General features: G+C 35.0%; 1 protein-coding gene across 4 annotated transcripts in view; it reads right to left on the bottom strand.

Annotated features, from left to right (window-relative positions):
• The window catches only part of TRPC1 (transient receptor potential cation channel subfamily C member 1), a 67,619-nt gene that overhangs the window by 24,299 nt on the left and 26,150 nt on the right, over positions 1-17,170 (bottom strand). For all 4 annotated transcript variants that reach the window (XM_082461212.1, XM_082461211.1, XM_082461213.1 and 1 more), the window contains 5 exons: positions 16,255-16,386; positions 13,822-14,017; positions 9,652-9,988; positions 3,014-3,153; positions 1,202-1,345 (listed from right to left, as the gene is read on the bottom strand). In XM_082461212.1, the coding sequence (XP_082317338.1) occupies positions 1,202-1,345; positions 3,014-3,153; positions 9,652-9,988; positions 13,822-14,017; positions 16,255-16,386 (949 nt within the window). The remainder of the gene's footprint in view (positions 1-1,201; positions 1,346-3,013; positions 3,154-9,651; positions 9,989-13,821; positions 14,018-16,254; positions 16,387-17,170) is intronic.

The following is a 17,170-nucleotide window of genomic DNA, read 5'->3' as shown; positions in this document are numbered from 1 at the left end:
CTACATATTTTGTTTTCATATCTCTGTTGGAGAAGGTAATTATGCATTTTATTTAAAATATCTCCTTTAAAAATACAAAAAAGAATCTAAATTGTTAGTAAATTTTGACTCAACAAGGAAAAATGAATATTGCTCAGGTTTTCAGACATAAAATAACCAAGTATTATGTAGAGCTGGTCACCAAGCAGGACTGACTCCACCTTTCAAGAACAATCAACTACTAAAATCGGTGGGGTACATGCAACCAATTATGAGTCCTTTCTTTAGTGTAAAGAGGCTTAGAATTTAGTCCTGGACTCTCATGTATAATAATCATGCTACTTTGAAAAGATAAAAGCTCAATTTCTTTAACTATAAAGTACTGTAAAGCATAAAGTTGGACTACATAAGCTCTATGAAATTTTTTAGCTCTAAATACTCTATTTTCCAACTTATTACATTTGATATTTATTAAGCAAAGTAAAAGAGTATTTTGTTAAAATATAACTTACATGTTTTCAAAATCATCATGAAGTATGAATTCTTTTTTATTTTTTTAATTAATTAATTTATTTATTTTTGGCTGTGTTGGGTCTTCGTTTCTGCGCGAGGGCTTTCTCTAGTTGTGGCAAGCGGCGGCAACTCTTCATCGCGGTGCGCGGGCCTCTCACTATCGCGGCCCCTCGTTGCGGAGCACAGGCTCCAGACACGCAGGCTCAGTAGCTGTGGCTCACGGGCCTAGTTGCTCCGTGGCATGTGGGATCTTCCCAGACCAGGGCTCGAACCCATGTCCCCTGCATTGGCAGGCAGACTCCCAACCACTGCGCCACCAGGGAAGCCCATGAAGTATGAATTCTGTTTGTACAACATCTCCCTTATATTTATCACTTAAAACTTTAAATGTGAAATTCATTTTGGTAAAAAGCAAAATGTTATGTTCCTCTACTGTCTGAAATATAACTATATTTTAAATACATCCACGTCTATGAACTCGGGGGAGAGGGACAATGGACCACAGCTTAACAAAGTTTGGAATATCTTAAAGCAAAGCATTATCATTCAGGCAGAAGCAAAGCAGATGAACATGCTTTGACTTTTCAACTGTTAACTATTTTCAAAAGCAAAGTTTAGCTTTAAGATCATGAGAAAACAACATTCCAGTGGACAAGTAAAAGGTGTAGTAGTTTTAACAAATTTTCTTCAAGAAATTTTAATTACTTACCTGTAATGGACCCAAGATAGAGCTTGTTGTATACATAAAAAACAGACGAAGATAACTCAGAACATTGGCAAATGCAAAAAGCCCTTCTGCCACCAGTGTAGGATGGAATGCGTCCCAGTCCTTTCGATCAGCAAAATCATGAAACTAAGGTTAGGGGAAAAAAAGCCAAAGATAAAGTAGCTCTCTCAACTTAGGAAAATAAAAACAAATATTCTGACTGTTGAAAGAAAACTATTTTATGTCTCCTTGTGGGGGAACTCCATTTATGTTTTATAAAGTTCTCTTCTTTTAATAGAAATAACATTGTTTTAAATAAATAAAAGATTTCTACATATGTGGGGCAATATCACTTGTGCTATATAAAGAGGTTTTCTCAGAAATTCTTATGTTTTAAAAAACTAAGTCATTAAATTTTTTATGAATGAAATGTTTGCTAGTTTTTCTTAAATTCCACAACACAAACTTTAAGAATGTGTGCTGTCAATTAATTAGCTATCACATTAAATTAACCTAGCCCTTTGACTCAGGATTCTACAATGGCCCATAGACACTTTCTCCCTTCTAAATAACAAGAAAAAAAAGTGTATTATTATACTTAGACATAGAATGACCACATGTTCCAATTGCCTGGGACAGTCCCAGATTACATACCAGTTTTCCTGGCATAATTATTAATTGTGCCCCCTTTCATTTGTAAAGTGTCTTGGTCTGAATAATAAACTCTATGGGCACCCTGCTTCTAGAACTAAAGAGACCAGTCTAAAATAACCAATGACCATCAACCTCTCTATCAAACCATCTATCTATATATGATCAATTTTTATTTTCTTAATAACTTCACAACTCTGGTCATTGAACATACCTAATAAACATGTTCGGTACTACTGATCAATTACAGGAATAGAGGTTTTTAATAAAGTGATATAAGATAACCAGTTTGCTTTCTCTATAGTCTATAAATTAGTCAAAACCCAAAAAATATTATATAAATAGTTCCTTGAATGTGACAGCTCAGAATTCTAAACTCAGGTGTAAACAAAGATAGTTAACGTAATCTCCATTACCTTTCCTAGGCTTTTAATAAATCTTTATAAAAGTAACATTATAAGATGTCTATAAGGTTAGATTTTTGTCAAATTTTAAATTTAAAAATATAGGAATCAGAAAATAACTGAATTTACATAACTTTTTAAGCTGTGGAAGATAATAGTCATGATTTGGAATGTGTAAAACACTATATAATGAGTTCCATTCAGATAAACTTTTTCCTGATAGATATAAAGATATCGAACACTAATCAATTTAAGTAACTTTGTGTTACTTAGGTTAATGAGGTAATATATAGGTTAATGAGGTAAGTGAACCTAGCTCAGATGTAAGGAATTGGCATTTGGTAGAAAGAAAATGCCTAGACAGACCTGGATTTAAATCCAGTCTTGGTTTCTTACTGTGTGGTCTTGGACAAGTTACTTATTATCTCTGAGCTTCCTTTTCCTTATTTGCAAAATGGGGATAAGGACATCTGTCTCATAGAATCCCTGTGAGAATAAAATGAGATAAAGTATAGCAAGTATCAACCATGGTGCCTGGCATAAAATAGGTAACCAACATTTAATGGTAATTAACACCCTTGAAGCTATTAGAAAGGAAGGAAACAATGTGTACTATTCCCTTGCACAAGGATAGGTTTAGAATGAAAACACATCAGACACAGATTTGGGCCAAAGTAACTCTGAAATACATAGCTAAATATCCTGGGTTTTTCCTAAATCAACTTCACTTGTGCCTCCAGTTGACATAGTTAATAGTCACCTTGTTGTGAGCAACCACTTTGAGGGCAAAGGTTGCCAAATAAAGTGAATTCATGACAAAACTGAGTTGATTACGTGATTCTTCTAAAAAGTCTTCCAACCCTTCATACCAGAGTCTTTTAATGTCTGACCAAATCATCCCTAAAAAAGGAAGAAAAAAAATCAGATAATGCTCTCTTAATTCAATAATAAACTAAAAAATACCTTAAGACTCAAAGTACTAAATAAATAACACATGTCAGTTGTAGCCTCATTCAGAAGAAAAAAATAACATTCAGTAAAATGTTCTTAAAATATGAAAGAAAATAACCTTAAGTTTCATATGATAATATCCTTCCCAGAGAGGGATTTTAATAAATGATGTGAAACAAGCATAAGAAAGCAAATTGATGTTAAATACATAACCCCCAAAAGGCTCAGTTCCTGATTCTTTTCTCTGTCTACACTCTCCTATAGTGACCTCATCCAGTCTAGTCTAATGGCTTTAAATACCATCTATGTGGTAGACTTTCAAGTTTTTATCTCTGAACTCAACCTGTATTTACATAATAATATCTCTAAACTTCTTTCCTAAACTTAACTTGTATAGGTACTTGGCTACTCTACATCTCAAACTGGATGTCCTAACATGTCCAAACTGAACTCCTAATCTCTGCACCCAAATTCACTGCTCTTGAAGACTTCCCCATCTCACTTGATGGCAACTCCATCCTAGCTGTTCACTCTAAATGTCCCTGAATCATCCTTGACTGATATTCTTTTAAATCACACATTCAATGCAGTAGTAAATCCTGCTGGCTTTACTTTCAAAATATAGTTAGGATCTAACCTTTCTCACCACTATTTCAACTTCAAGCCACTATCTTCTCTGGCCTGAATTACTGAAATAGCCTAGTCTCCCTGCTTCTACCCTGTTCTCCCTAAAATCTATTCTCAACACGGCAATCAGAGTAATCCTTTTAAAATGCAAGTGTTACTTCTCTCCTCAAAACACTGCAGTAGGGCTTCCCTGGTGGCGCAGTGGTTGAGAGTCTGCCTGCTAATGCAGGGGACACGGGTTCGAGCCCTGGTCTGGGAGGATCCCACATGCCGCGGAGCAACTAGGGCCGTGAGCCACAATTACTGAGCCTGCGCGTCTGGAGCTTGTGCTCCGCAGCAAGAGAGGCCGCGATGGTGAGGGGCCCGCACACCGCGATGAAGAGTGGCCCCCGCTTGCCGCAGCTAGGGAAAGCCCTCGCACAGAGACAAAGACCCAGCACAGCCAAAGGTGAATAAATAAATAAATTAATTAAAAAGAAACAAAAACAAAAAAAAAAAACACTGCAGTAACTCCCAGAGGAGAAAGAATTAACTGCAGGACAGAACTCTTTTCCCATGGGAACAAAATCTCATGTTATCATCTATTTAAGTATTGCCTTGGAAACATACTACATTAAGAAAAATATGGAAGGTCAGCTGTGTTGAAGATTGTTAGAAAAACAACCACTGACCAGGAAACTGCATCTGGCCTGGGAGGGCTATGAGTGGACTCAGAGACCCTGAAAGTAGACCCAACCAGGACCATATGAAAACATGCTGAGAAACACAGGCCTCAGCCTCTCTGTGTGATGTCTCTCTTAACGTAAAGTGTGCATGTAGCGGGAGCTACATTCTGAGGCTTTCTAAGATATCCTGATGGATTTATAAGAAATCCTGGTAGATTTCAGGCTTCTTTGGCTGGGGTAGCCCACACCTCATTCCACGCAACTGAGTGTGCCCCTATGGGGCTGGGGGTCTTTTGTAAGAACAGCCAATAAAGATATATTTGAAGCTGTCATGCTGACGTGCTCTATTTTCTGTCTTATATCTTCCAAAGGTAAGTAAACCTGGTGCCAGGTTTCTGCCTATCGTGTCCAGCGAGTGTGAATGTTAATGAGAACCTAAGACCACCGCCGCTGACTGTGCAGAGTGGGCATTGCACCTTCCCTTACAGCTCATTTTATTCAGTCAAAACCAAATTCCCTACAATGGTCTACAAGGCCCTACATTACCTCTTCTCTCTGATCTCCTCTCCTATCAATCTTTCCCTCCACTACTGGCCTCCTTGCTTCCTTGCTGTTCTCTGAACACACAAGACTCCTGCCTTAGGGCCTTTACATGGGCTTTTCCCTCTGGCTGGAAGCTCCTCACCCAGACATCCATTTGGCTAACTCCCTCACTTTGCATCTTTGCTCACCACCTACTCTGATCCTCCTATTTAAAATTGCAAACCCTGTGCCCCTCACTCCCAATCCCCCAACTCTTCTTTCTTTTCCCTTAGTACTTATCACTTTAAAACAATGGATATAGTTTACTTATTATGTCTATTATTAACTGACTATCTTCCTCCCACTTCGGGTAAACTCTTCAAGGGTAAGAATCTTTGTTTTATCAACCAATGTCCTAAATGTCCTATATAGTGCCTGATACACAGTGGGTGCTCAAAAATTTGCTCAACGAATAAATATACATAAATAAAAACCAATCGAACCAAATAACTCCCTTCCCCTTCTCTGGCCAGGAGTTTCTCCATAGTTATATATTCCTGGGAGTAACAGAGAACAGTACTACAATCAACAATAGCTTTATGACACATTCCTCCACTAAGGTATTTTTAAGGAGAATGTGAAGTGACAAAAGAACAGAGTGCTACAACCTAAATATGGATGAAGATCAAGTTAAGCCAATCAGAATCATCCTCTGACTTACCAGTGAACAGAATAAGTCCCCTGGGAAACACACGAAGTATTCTCAAAAAACTCTGTTCATAACATCTTAATTATACAGTACCCATATTTTATGTAGAAAAACATTTTAAAATATTTGCAGGTCTGACAGGGAAAACACCTTTTAAAAATTCCACTTGGATGAGCTTCTATTTAAAATGAATAGATAAAAACTAACCAAAAATGTTAAACCAAATAGTTTACATTTTATTAACCCAAACACTGTAACAGTAGAACACTAAGCCAAGAAAGATGCTTACAGAAATAAGTGTTTTATTTCTGTAAAATGTAATATTATACCTAAAGGGAACGCTTGACAAAAATTACAACATGAATTGGAGAAGATTTTGATCAAAAAAGGCAGACATATGAAAGAATATTAAGTACCACTGACTGGTAGTTTCCCAGCTCCTGTGCAATATCCCACACTAAAGTGAAGCTAATACACTTGATGTATTTCACATTTCTGAGCTGGATTGGAAGAACACAATAATTTTAAACTATTACAAGCAATGCAATCACTACATAATCAATGGACTACATTTTGGGGTCCTTTTTTGTTGTTTTTTAGACTTAGTAAGATTAGCAAACCATAATCCCATCATTCTGGGAATTCCTCGAGGCTTGCTCCTAGGTCCTCTCTTCTTCTCATCTTATACTTTCTCAAGTGTCTCATGTGTGCCCACAGTTTCGTCTACAACATATATGCAGATTATTCGCGTACTGCTAACTCAAGCTTAAACTTCTTCTTGAGCTCTAGACTATGATATCCAATTGTCTGACTGACATCTTTTGTATTTCTCGAAGGCTTTTCAACTTCAACATACCCAAAACCACACTCAGGATCTACTCTTTCACAAATCCCCAAACCTAGTACTCTTCTAGAATACTTAGGTTGCTTAATAATTTCCTCCTCCCTCACTTCATATATATATATATATATATATATATATTTCCATGTCCTACTGGCTTTACTTTGTAAATATCTCTCAAATCTGTTTCCTTCTCTTTCTATGGCAACCGTCCTAAGTCCAAGGCACCATCAGCTTTCATCTAGAGTACTGCAACAGGCTCCTTATTGGTCTCCCTCTACCTACTCTTGCCGCAGCCCTTCCTCCCAACCCAGCGTTCTCTACACTGTAGCCAGAACGATCTTTTCAACATGAAAGTCTGATCATGTCACCCACCTACTTAAAAACGCCAGTGGTTTTCCACTGCTCTTAGTATAAAGTCAAAATTACTTAATATGGCCAACAAGGCTGTCCGTGGTCTAGTATAACATCCACTTCTATAGTTTCATCTCAAATCCCACTTCCCTTGTCCTCCTTCCTCCAGCCTTTATGCAGTCCCTTCTTTGCACTATGCTCCCTCTTGCCACAGGGCATCTGAATGTAACTTTTACATCAGCCTAGAATATTTTTCTCTCCCAATTCTCCAAGTAGACTCCTATTTATCCTTTAAATCTTAGCTTATCTGTCACTTCTTCAAGATAGACTTTCCAACCCCCTGAGTAGGTAAAATGCCCTTAAAAAATGCTTGCTCTCCTAGCTCCATGACCTTTACTTAGTAGCACTTAACTCATGTGTAATTTTTTATTTTATCTGTGTGATTTTCAAGTTACTGGGTGTTTTTCTTTTAAACAATAATTAGACCATAAGCTCCATGAGTGTTGGGCCATATCTGTTTCTGCCTGTGCTTGGACAAAGTAGGTAGACAACATTTCAAAATATACATTTCTGTAAGGGCTGTTCTATTATATTCCAATGGTAAAAAATTAAGTAAATGGATACCATTAATATTCTGTGGATTCATCAACACATTGTTTTCTTTTTTTCTACCTTGCTTTTTATAATTTAACCCTACTTTCTTCCTGGAGGTCTAAAGAAAAGAACAGGAAACAAATGTACAGAAGCCAGGCATCATGAGTCAGAAGTCCCTGTGCTCATTGCATGAAAAAGTAAATTGAACCAAGGAGTGACTTTGAAGAAGCAGGCAAATGATTCTTACATGTTTCCTTAGAGCAAGTTCAGATCTATATATTTAAGGAAGTCAGAGTGATCTAAAGACATAACAGGTTCAGAAAACATCCTTGGCAAGGTTTATTCAAATCTAACTGTTTCAAAGCAGAAGCTGTGCTGAGAAAAGAAAAACACTTCCAGGAATTTTACTGGCATAATTCATACTGCACTCTTCTACTGAGACAGAATATGTTTAGAAAATTAATAATATTGTGTGTGTGTGTGTGTGTGTGTGTGTGTGTGTGTGTGTGTTCAGGGCCATTGTGATCAGAAAAGAGTAGCCACAGTTTTACCATTTGTTGTGAAATTCAGTGACAGCAGCAATATTTATGCTATCCAAGGAGGGGTGTGACTCTCTGACTTCAATGAGTTTTTACTCACTGCTAAGAAATATAAACTTTACTTCTTATACAGACTTGGCTACAGACTTGTTTATTTTACAAAACAAAGAAAATATTTTTTCTCTCTCACTACTATTTAAACAATAGGTTATAGATAAATGATATAAATTTTCCCTTTTTTATGACTAAGGTATATATAACAATCTTTCAGAAGTAGTTTAAATAGAGGAGAAAAGTGCTTCTAAGAGATTCCTTTCAGCCTAACCTACCTAATTAAAAATATAAACAAATTTCACATTGAAAAGATCTACAACAATGTAATTTGGAGTCAAATATGATAAAGTATAAATTATTTCCTAAATTAAAATATTAAATTTTAGATAAGGTAGTGGAAATATCAGAAACACGAAAATATTAACAAGAAGAAATTATTTAATTCTCTTTAACCTAAAGTTTAAATGTGTATTATTTTTACTGTATCTACCTAATTTTAAACATTAATGCATAACTCTGATTTAAGATCAAGTTACTTGAAATGAACTAATTTCCAAATAAAAATAAAAAATCCCAAAATACACTTTTATATCTGAAGAACTAAAAGTGAGCACTGTACATTAACTCTTCTTAAATTATTTAATAACTGAAACAGTCAAGAATATATTAATCATTCAGTGCTTTATAACATAGAAAAGAATAAATTTCAATATTCCTTTTACTCTATAGCAAATAGTAAAAAAAAAAAAAAAGGTGGGAAATGCTGAGGTTAAAAACAAGGTTGAAGATCCAGAGGTAAATAATAAAGGGGATGTCATTAAAAGACCATAAATAGACAATGTAATTATACCTCAACTTCCCTCCTCCTCCCACCTCTCCCAAAAAGGGCAAGGGCAGTAAAAACTGCAGAAGATCATTAAAATATTTATTATACAGCATAATACTTATAAAAAAAACAATTCTCAGAAAATAAAATGTCTTTTCTTTTTTAAAAAACTGTCGTTTCTAAAGAGATCTGGATGTCATCACAAAGAACTGATTTATAGAGTGAGTCACCAGGGAATGTTTTATCTATATAAGGTAACATGTAACTATAAAAGTTCATAGGTTCTTAAAAGAAAAACTAATGATATAATAAAACAAAATAGTTCTCTTAAAATGCAACCGAGCATAACATGTATTATTACATTTCAAAATACCTAAGAAAATGTTCATATTCTTATAACAAAAAAATTCATCAGCAAAATTTGTTTTTCTGTTTTAACAATCATGAACAATTTTAGCAACTGAGAAAGAATTTTTAACTTCCATGTAATTAAGTAATATTAAGTAAGAGATCTGCTTCCTTATCATCAAGTTCAAGAACATTTATCTTTTAAAAAAAAATGTTAGTTAAGTCTTCAATGATCATGGAAGCATTCAAATTCTTCCTGTATAAACAGTGTAAAATTACAAGTTGAAGGCAGCTTATAATGCCACCAAGCAAGGGAAAATTAATGGGCTAAATAAAGGCAGAACCTTTTAAACTAACTTGATACTTACCAATAATCCACAGTATAAGAAGATAGTCTATTCTTTCAAGGGCTGGCCCCATTGTGTTTTTCTTATCCTCATTGTAGACAAGAGAGTATAGGTTTAGTAATAGCAGGAATGTAAAATATGATGCTCCATGAATAATAAATTTCATAAAAGGTGTGTGAATAATTCTGCCAAACTGAGATTTGGGAGCTATCAAATAACAAAGTGACAAAACTGGCCAAAACATGCCAACTGTCAAAACAGTCATTATCTTCTTACAGGTAGGCTTACGTCGGTAACCTGACATCTGTCCAAACCAAACAGTGTTCAGGAACTGCTGACAGTTGGACTGGGAGACAAACTGAAAACGAAGCACACACATATAAAAAAAGTAAAATATAACTTGTAAATATGATCTGATAGTTCTATTATTTAATTGATATTCAAAGTTTTAATAATAGTTTGAAATCAATTCTATACAGTCCAGTTCTTTTTTTTTGTTTTGTTTTCTTACGTGTAATAAAAGAGTGTAGTGGTTAAGAGCATAGACTCTGGAGCCAGATTACCTAGATTCAAATCCAGGCTCTGCCACTTACTTACTAAATGACCTTGAGCAAGTTTTTAAACCTCTCTAAGCCTCAAATTCCCCATCTATAAAATAGGGATAATAATAGTATCTAGTCATACACTTGTTATGAGGATTAAATGTAAAGCTCTTAGAATAGTGCCTGGTCATAGCATGCACTATATAAATATTAGTGATTATTACTAGCCTACTCAGCCCTTTCAAAACATTTAACTTATAAAGACTCATAATAGTGTTTATGAAATTTCAAAATTAACAAGCACAATCCACAGAAAGAGACTTCAGCCTAGAAAAACTGATGATTTCAGTTACAAGAAACCAACATGTCAAGATAGCAAAGCAATTAAAGTCTAAACATCAGATATTTTTATGCTCCACGAAAACACTGAGAATTTCTTAAAATGTATTAAAGATACTCTTAAATCTTCTTAAAATGGAATTCTATGTGAGAAGAAAAGGAAAAATATTCCCAAATAAGAGGAAAATTCTAGTTCAAGTATAGAAATGAATTTACCAAAGTTTACGAAGCTTTTTAGTTTACAAAATTCAGAAGCAATATTTTCCCAATATAATGCTCACGTTGTGAAGTATAAGTTAAGGATTCTGATAACTCTGGACACAATAATGTAATCAGGTTTGAAATCACCAAAGTAAAGCACAAGTGATCATAATATTATTCAGATATTAAATAATATTTGGTCAATGTTCTGTTTTAAAATGATTTATCCCAAGATAGAATATAATCTATAGAATGCAACCCTGTAGTTTAAAAAAGCACACAGAGTTTTGTTGTTGTTTATTGTGCTTATCAAGAAACTTCCTAATATATCAATACTATACCTATTTTTGGCAGTTAAGTCTTCATTATTTATCCTTCTGCTTAGATTCCAGTGTTGTTAGGGAATCGTAATTTGTCCCTCAAGAGGCAATATCAGGGAGGAAAATAGCTTTTCTTCCCACCAACTACCCAGTTTAGTAGCATCCCAAACTTAGTGGTTTCATCCTTCCCCCAAGTATCAAAGCAATCTCAGGCGTGACTGCTGCCCTTGCCATTCCTCTATATAATGATGATTTAATTAACAGTAATGTTAAATATGTAATTGGAAGAACAAATTTTCAGTTGGAGATGTTCTAAGTCTGTGGTGGTTTTAAAACATAGACACAAATTCTTTGATACTCCTCTCATCAATAGGTGGGCTACCAATATTACCTATCCTTCAATTCAACAAGCTTATGACTGCTTTAACCAGTAGATTCTGGAAGAAGTGATGCTATGTGACTTCGGAAGGTAGGTCTTAAAAGGCCATTCAGCTTCCACCTTATTTGAGAAACACTTGCTCTTGGAGCCAAAAGCTGGCAGGTAAAAAGTCCTCCTACCCTGAAGCCACCATGCTATGAGGAAGACCAGGCTACATGTAGGCACTCCGGTCAACCCTCAGAGGCCACTCAGACCATCCCCCTGCAGCCAGCCCACCATGAGGGCCATGCCCCTCCAAGGTTCCAGTCCTAGGTTCGTAGGAGACCCAGGTTCTCTGGACCCACCCACCTGAGCAGCCAGCCCACTCAGAGCTCCCTGTCTGAATCCTCAGCTGCTGCTCAGGCACCAGACATATGAGTGAAGAAGTCTCCCGAATGACTGTAGCCCCCCATCATCTGAGCTACCTCCAGCTGAGTCCTTGACATGGAGAAGCAGAGACAAATCAGCCTTGCTGTGCCCTTTCCTAATTCTCGACCTAAAGAACCCAAGAGCATAATAAAATGATCATGAAATTACTACAGAATGACTATGAAATACTGTTTTATGCCACTAAGTACCACACTAGTTTGTTATTCAGGATGTATGACCTGAACAAAGTCTACCAACTATTTGGAAAAATATTACCTTCCCCTTTGATTATATTTAGAAATCTAGCTTAAAAAACTAATTTACATTTTCATTAATTCTTAAAATTACAGAGTATCTTCCTTCCAACTAAAAATATTACCACTACTTCTTTTTCCTTTTCTCTACTCTTCTTTAGAATGGAACATTTGGTTATCCTCTGTGAGTTCTTCAGGGATATACATATATATATCATTAGGAAACTGCCTCTTAGTTTTTTCTTCCCTTACCAGGATAATCTTGGTTCTTTCCACCTTTCTTTGAGGTTCTTTTTCCAAGCACTTAAGTTGGTTTTGTTTCTTTGTTATATCTTTATTCTATCATTTTCTAGTATTTCGTGTCTATTTGAGGTTGTGCAACACATAAGTAAATAAATTAACATAAGATCTAGTCAAAATGTATGTTAGGGGAAGATTACATCAGGGTTCCTATTTTCTCTGTTTCTACATATACATATTAGCATTGTATTTCCTTTTAAAGCCACATAGGTTATGTTGTTGATTTATAATCTTACAGCTACACTGATCCAAATTCTTCTACTTAACTTTTTTTTCCTATAAATGGCCTCCCTTAAGCAAGAATGCTGGAGTACTAGAAAAATTATAGGATTTGAAGCCAGAGATCTAGATAAGAAATATAATATTTAGGTTATTTTATTTTATTTTATTACTTGTTAACATCTTTATTGGAGTATAATTGCTTTACAATGGTGTGTTAGCTTCTGCTTTATAATCTAGGTAATTTTAAAGTAAACATCTTAAAATTCCTTTATCAAACTCCCGAGTCACAAAGCTATTGGGAGGCTCAAACTGTCAACCAAGATAATCAAAAACTCTGTCCCTAGCACCAAAGGTCCTATATCTTGCCTTCTACCGTAATCTATTTGGGGCCCCATTTTTATATTAATATAAATTTGATAAGCAAGTTTTATTCCAATATCTATGTTGATAGTAAGAATAATGGGTCTTAGAAGAAATACCTTAAAAGTACCATTTACCAACACCCTCTACTGAACATCATTATCTACATATAAATATCCATGTCTAATAAATTATCTCAAAAAATGAAGTTAAAAATGCATACCTTCCTTCTTCAAGTTCCTGAATCATGTGCATGTGAGTGTATGGGGAGTAGAAATAGGTATTTCCCTTAATAGGAAGGGATGATGCCAGAAGAGCCAGATTCAACTTAGTTATCATAGCATACGTCTCTCCACCTTTGGGTTTCACAATGAATTAACAAATAAGAATAAGGAACATAGTATCTGATATTTTATTTTTAAACAGAAAGGCCCTATTACTATAGAAAGGACTACTTATAAACAGGTCAATAATACAAACCCATGACAGACAAAACACAAGATGGAAACTTCATTAGGAAGGCATTTACTATACAGGATCTTACCTGCATAGCTACTATTTAGCAAAAACATTACATTAACATCCATATTTTTATTATTAATGTTAATTGTTAAAAATAATAGCAACTACCATTTATTGAGTACTTGCTTAATGCTAATACTCATTGTACTAAACTCTAAATATATATATCTTTAATTAATTCTTAAAACTAAAGCTCAGACAGATTCAATAACTTTCCCAAGGACACAGTTTTTATGAAGCAGAACTAGGATCTCAATCTAGATGTATTGCTCCAAAGCCTCTGTTCTGAGCCACCAGACTACTGTGGAGGAAATAATTTAAATATATCACAGAAAACCTCATACCTCCTTTTGGTTATATTTGATAGCAAGTTTTAGACGACTTAAATTCATTCTTTCTTCTAGTAGTCCCCGTTTGTCAAGAGGCTCATCACTAGATGTATGGTTTAGGATAACTTCTAATTCGCGAGAATTCCGGGCTTGTGCAAGTAAATCTTTAGCAAACGTTTTACATTGCCGGGCTAGTTCCTCATAATCATTCCTGCAAAGTGCAACAGTCTATTATTAGAAACATCACTTCCATCTTCTAATTAAGCTGTTTTCACTAGAACATTTTTTACTCAGTAACATTTTAATTCTGATACTGCTACACAACATCTTTTGTGCTGACAGTCAAAGGAACCTACTGGTGCACAAATTCTCCTTTGGGGAAAATTGTAACACAATTATGTTCTCTGTGTTCACACTGATAACCTTAGGTAAGCAAAATGTTTTCTTACATATACTGATATTCCTAGAAGTTCTGATAATATTTGTCAACCAGCTCTTCACTTAACTCATTTGCCCTCATTCTATAATAGTTTTGTATAAAGCTTCCTTTTATATTATTTATCTAAACAATAGATAGTAACATCTTGATGCTATCCAATAAATATTATTATATAATTTTTAACTAGAAGTTTTTTCAAGGATAGTCTATAACATGTTTATGCTACTTCTGATATTAAAATAGTATTCTGTTTCATTTTTAAAGTGCTCATTTAAACAAAATTCAAGTTAGAAAGAAAACTACTGAAACACACCTAGTACAGAATTCTCTTTCAGAATCACTATTCCTTGAAAGTTAGGACTTACCTGCTTATTAAAGGCAAGCCTAAATCACTTCTGAGAAACTAAGAAGTTTTAGTAGATAATTCTTTTTAAAATATCAATTACATTAAGCTTATGGAACAGCTTAAGCTTACATTAAGCCTGAGTGGAACAACTTAAGAATAAAGTTAGAAATAAATAATTATGAATTAATTGGGGTTAGATTTCAGAAAATAATTTTTCATTCAGTTTTTTTAAAGGGAAAGGAAGGGAAAATAGGGAGATTTCCCATTGATTAATCTTTTTTTTTTCCAATGGGATTTTCCACGAACTGGTTGCATAAAATTATAGCTCAAGGAATTAAAAAGTTTTCCTCACCAGCTAACATTTTTTCATCCATTCTTTGCACTTACTATGTAACCAAAATTACCTAAGAATAAGTAGTTGAATTTCTTTTTTTAAAAAATAAATTTATTTATTTATTTATTTATTTATCTTTGGCTGCGTTGCTGCATACAGGCTTTCTCTAGTTGTGGCGAGCAGGGGCTACTCTTCGTTGCATTGCGCGGCTTCTCACTGTGGTGGCTTCTCTTGTTGCGGAGCATGGGCTCTAGGTGCGCGGGCTTCAGTAGTTGTGGTGCACGGGCTTAGCTGCTCTGCAGCATGTGGGATCTTCCCAGACCAGGGATCGAAACCGTGTCCCCTGCATTGGCAGGTGGATTCTTAACCACTGTGCCACCAGGGAAGCCCAGTAGTTGAATTTCTTTAACAAACAAAGTATTACCTACTTCTTAGTCTAGGAATCTAATTGCAGTCTAATCAATTTTATGCCTACATGTTATGTTTCTCCTACTAGAAAATCTCACCAAACAGTGAAAAGGGACAAAGTCTGGGTGTGTGGAATGTACCTGACATACAAAAAGCATTCTATATGCTTCTGAAAGCTATGAAGGATCGGGCTCCAAGGATGATTACAGAATCTAGGAATGAGGGGAGTAGGACAGAGAGCAGTTATAAATAAGTTTGCTCTTGCTTAAGGCTACCATTCCCACTACTCTTCACACTGCCCTAGAATGCCTCCGGCAATGTTGAACAAAGTAGGGATTTAAGGGTGGTGGAAGAGTGGAAGAAGGAAGATGGGGAAGGAGTGACGTAAGTGGTACTGGGGTCTATTCCACTGAGGGAAAAGGAAAATCTCAAGTATGTGGCAGCAAGGTTTGGTCATTTGGGATCAAATGTAGATAAATAAATGATAATTTGGCCTATGAAAAAACTCAGGCTGAAAATATTCTGGAAAACAAAGAGATAATTTACAATTTCCAGGGCTTCCCTGGTGGTGCAGTGCTTAAGAATCCGCCTGCCAATGCAGGGGACATGGGTTCGAACCCTGGTGCAGGAAGATCCCACATGCCGCGGAGCAACTAAACCCGTGTGCCACAACTACTGAGCCTGCACTCTAGAACCCGTGAGCCACAAATACTGAGCACGCGTGCTGCAACTACTGAAGCCCACGCACCTACAGCCCATGCTCCGCAACAAGAGAAGCCACTGCATTGCAACGAAGAGTAGCCTCCACTCGCCACAACTAGAGAAAGCCCGCGCACAGCAACGAAGACCCAACACAGCCAAAAATAAATAAATAAAATAAATAAATTTTTTAAAAAATTTACAATTTCCATTCATTCCCACCTGAATTCCACCTCCACAAGGCTTAGTTCTTTTAAATCAGCACTAAGTTCAAATGCTCGCAGAATTGGATCCTCCTCTGTTAACATTATTAAAGCTGGACTGGCCAAGCAGCGATATATATCAAGACGAAACCTGTGATAAAATTTGATTCCATAATGTAAAACAAATTTATTAGATAAATATGATCAGTATCTTTAGCCTATAATTTTCATAAATTTAAAATTAAAGTATTATAAAATTAAAAGAAAATAAAACAACTATAAAATACTTATTATAAGGTAACCTGCATAAAAAGAAAAAGACTTAAAAATAAATATTTTGAAATATAAATATTGCAATTTTTTATATCTACTGCTTATAAAGAAATTGTTTTAGTATTTGTTTTCATAGATTCAAAACTTTGTATCCTTCAATTCAATTTAATTAAAAAATTTCTATTTCTGAACCCAGTATTATTTTAAATGAAATATGTTAATAACTAATACATTTTGAATATATGGATGATCATTAAATTTTCCTTCCCCAGTGATAAGTTTACTTTAATATGCTACATATATATAACACATGACTCATTCAACCAGGTTATTTTTGAAAGTTCTTTCAAATCTTAAGAATGAAATCATTGATTTATGTCTAACCTCTAACTAATAGAAAAGTACTCCCTTTACCTTCCGTAAACTAATTAATGTTTATAATCAATATCTAAATAGGAACTAAGTCAGAAAAATTTTGCTATAATTCTTTCATTTATAAATATATAATTCTTAATTTAAAATTTGGTAGATATTATATAAATATTTTTTCTTTTAAATACAAATTTAATATATGCTTGTTTAAAAAAAAAGCAAGCACTTTAGAAACATAATGCTCCCCAATTCTCCTCCTTCCACCAACTCCACTCCTCAAAGAGAGTCAC

Source organism: Balaenoptera physalus (genome assembly GCF_965194825.1).
Source record: "Balaenoptera physalus genome assembly, chromosome: 4".
Classification (NCBI taxonomy): Eukaryota; Metazoa; Chordata; class Mammalia; order Artiodactyla; family Balaenopteridae; genus Balaenoptera; species Balaenoptera physalus.
The sequence above is the reverse complement of the archived record's forward strand: the minus strand, read 5'-3'. Positions and strand labels throughout refer to the sequence as shown.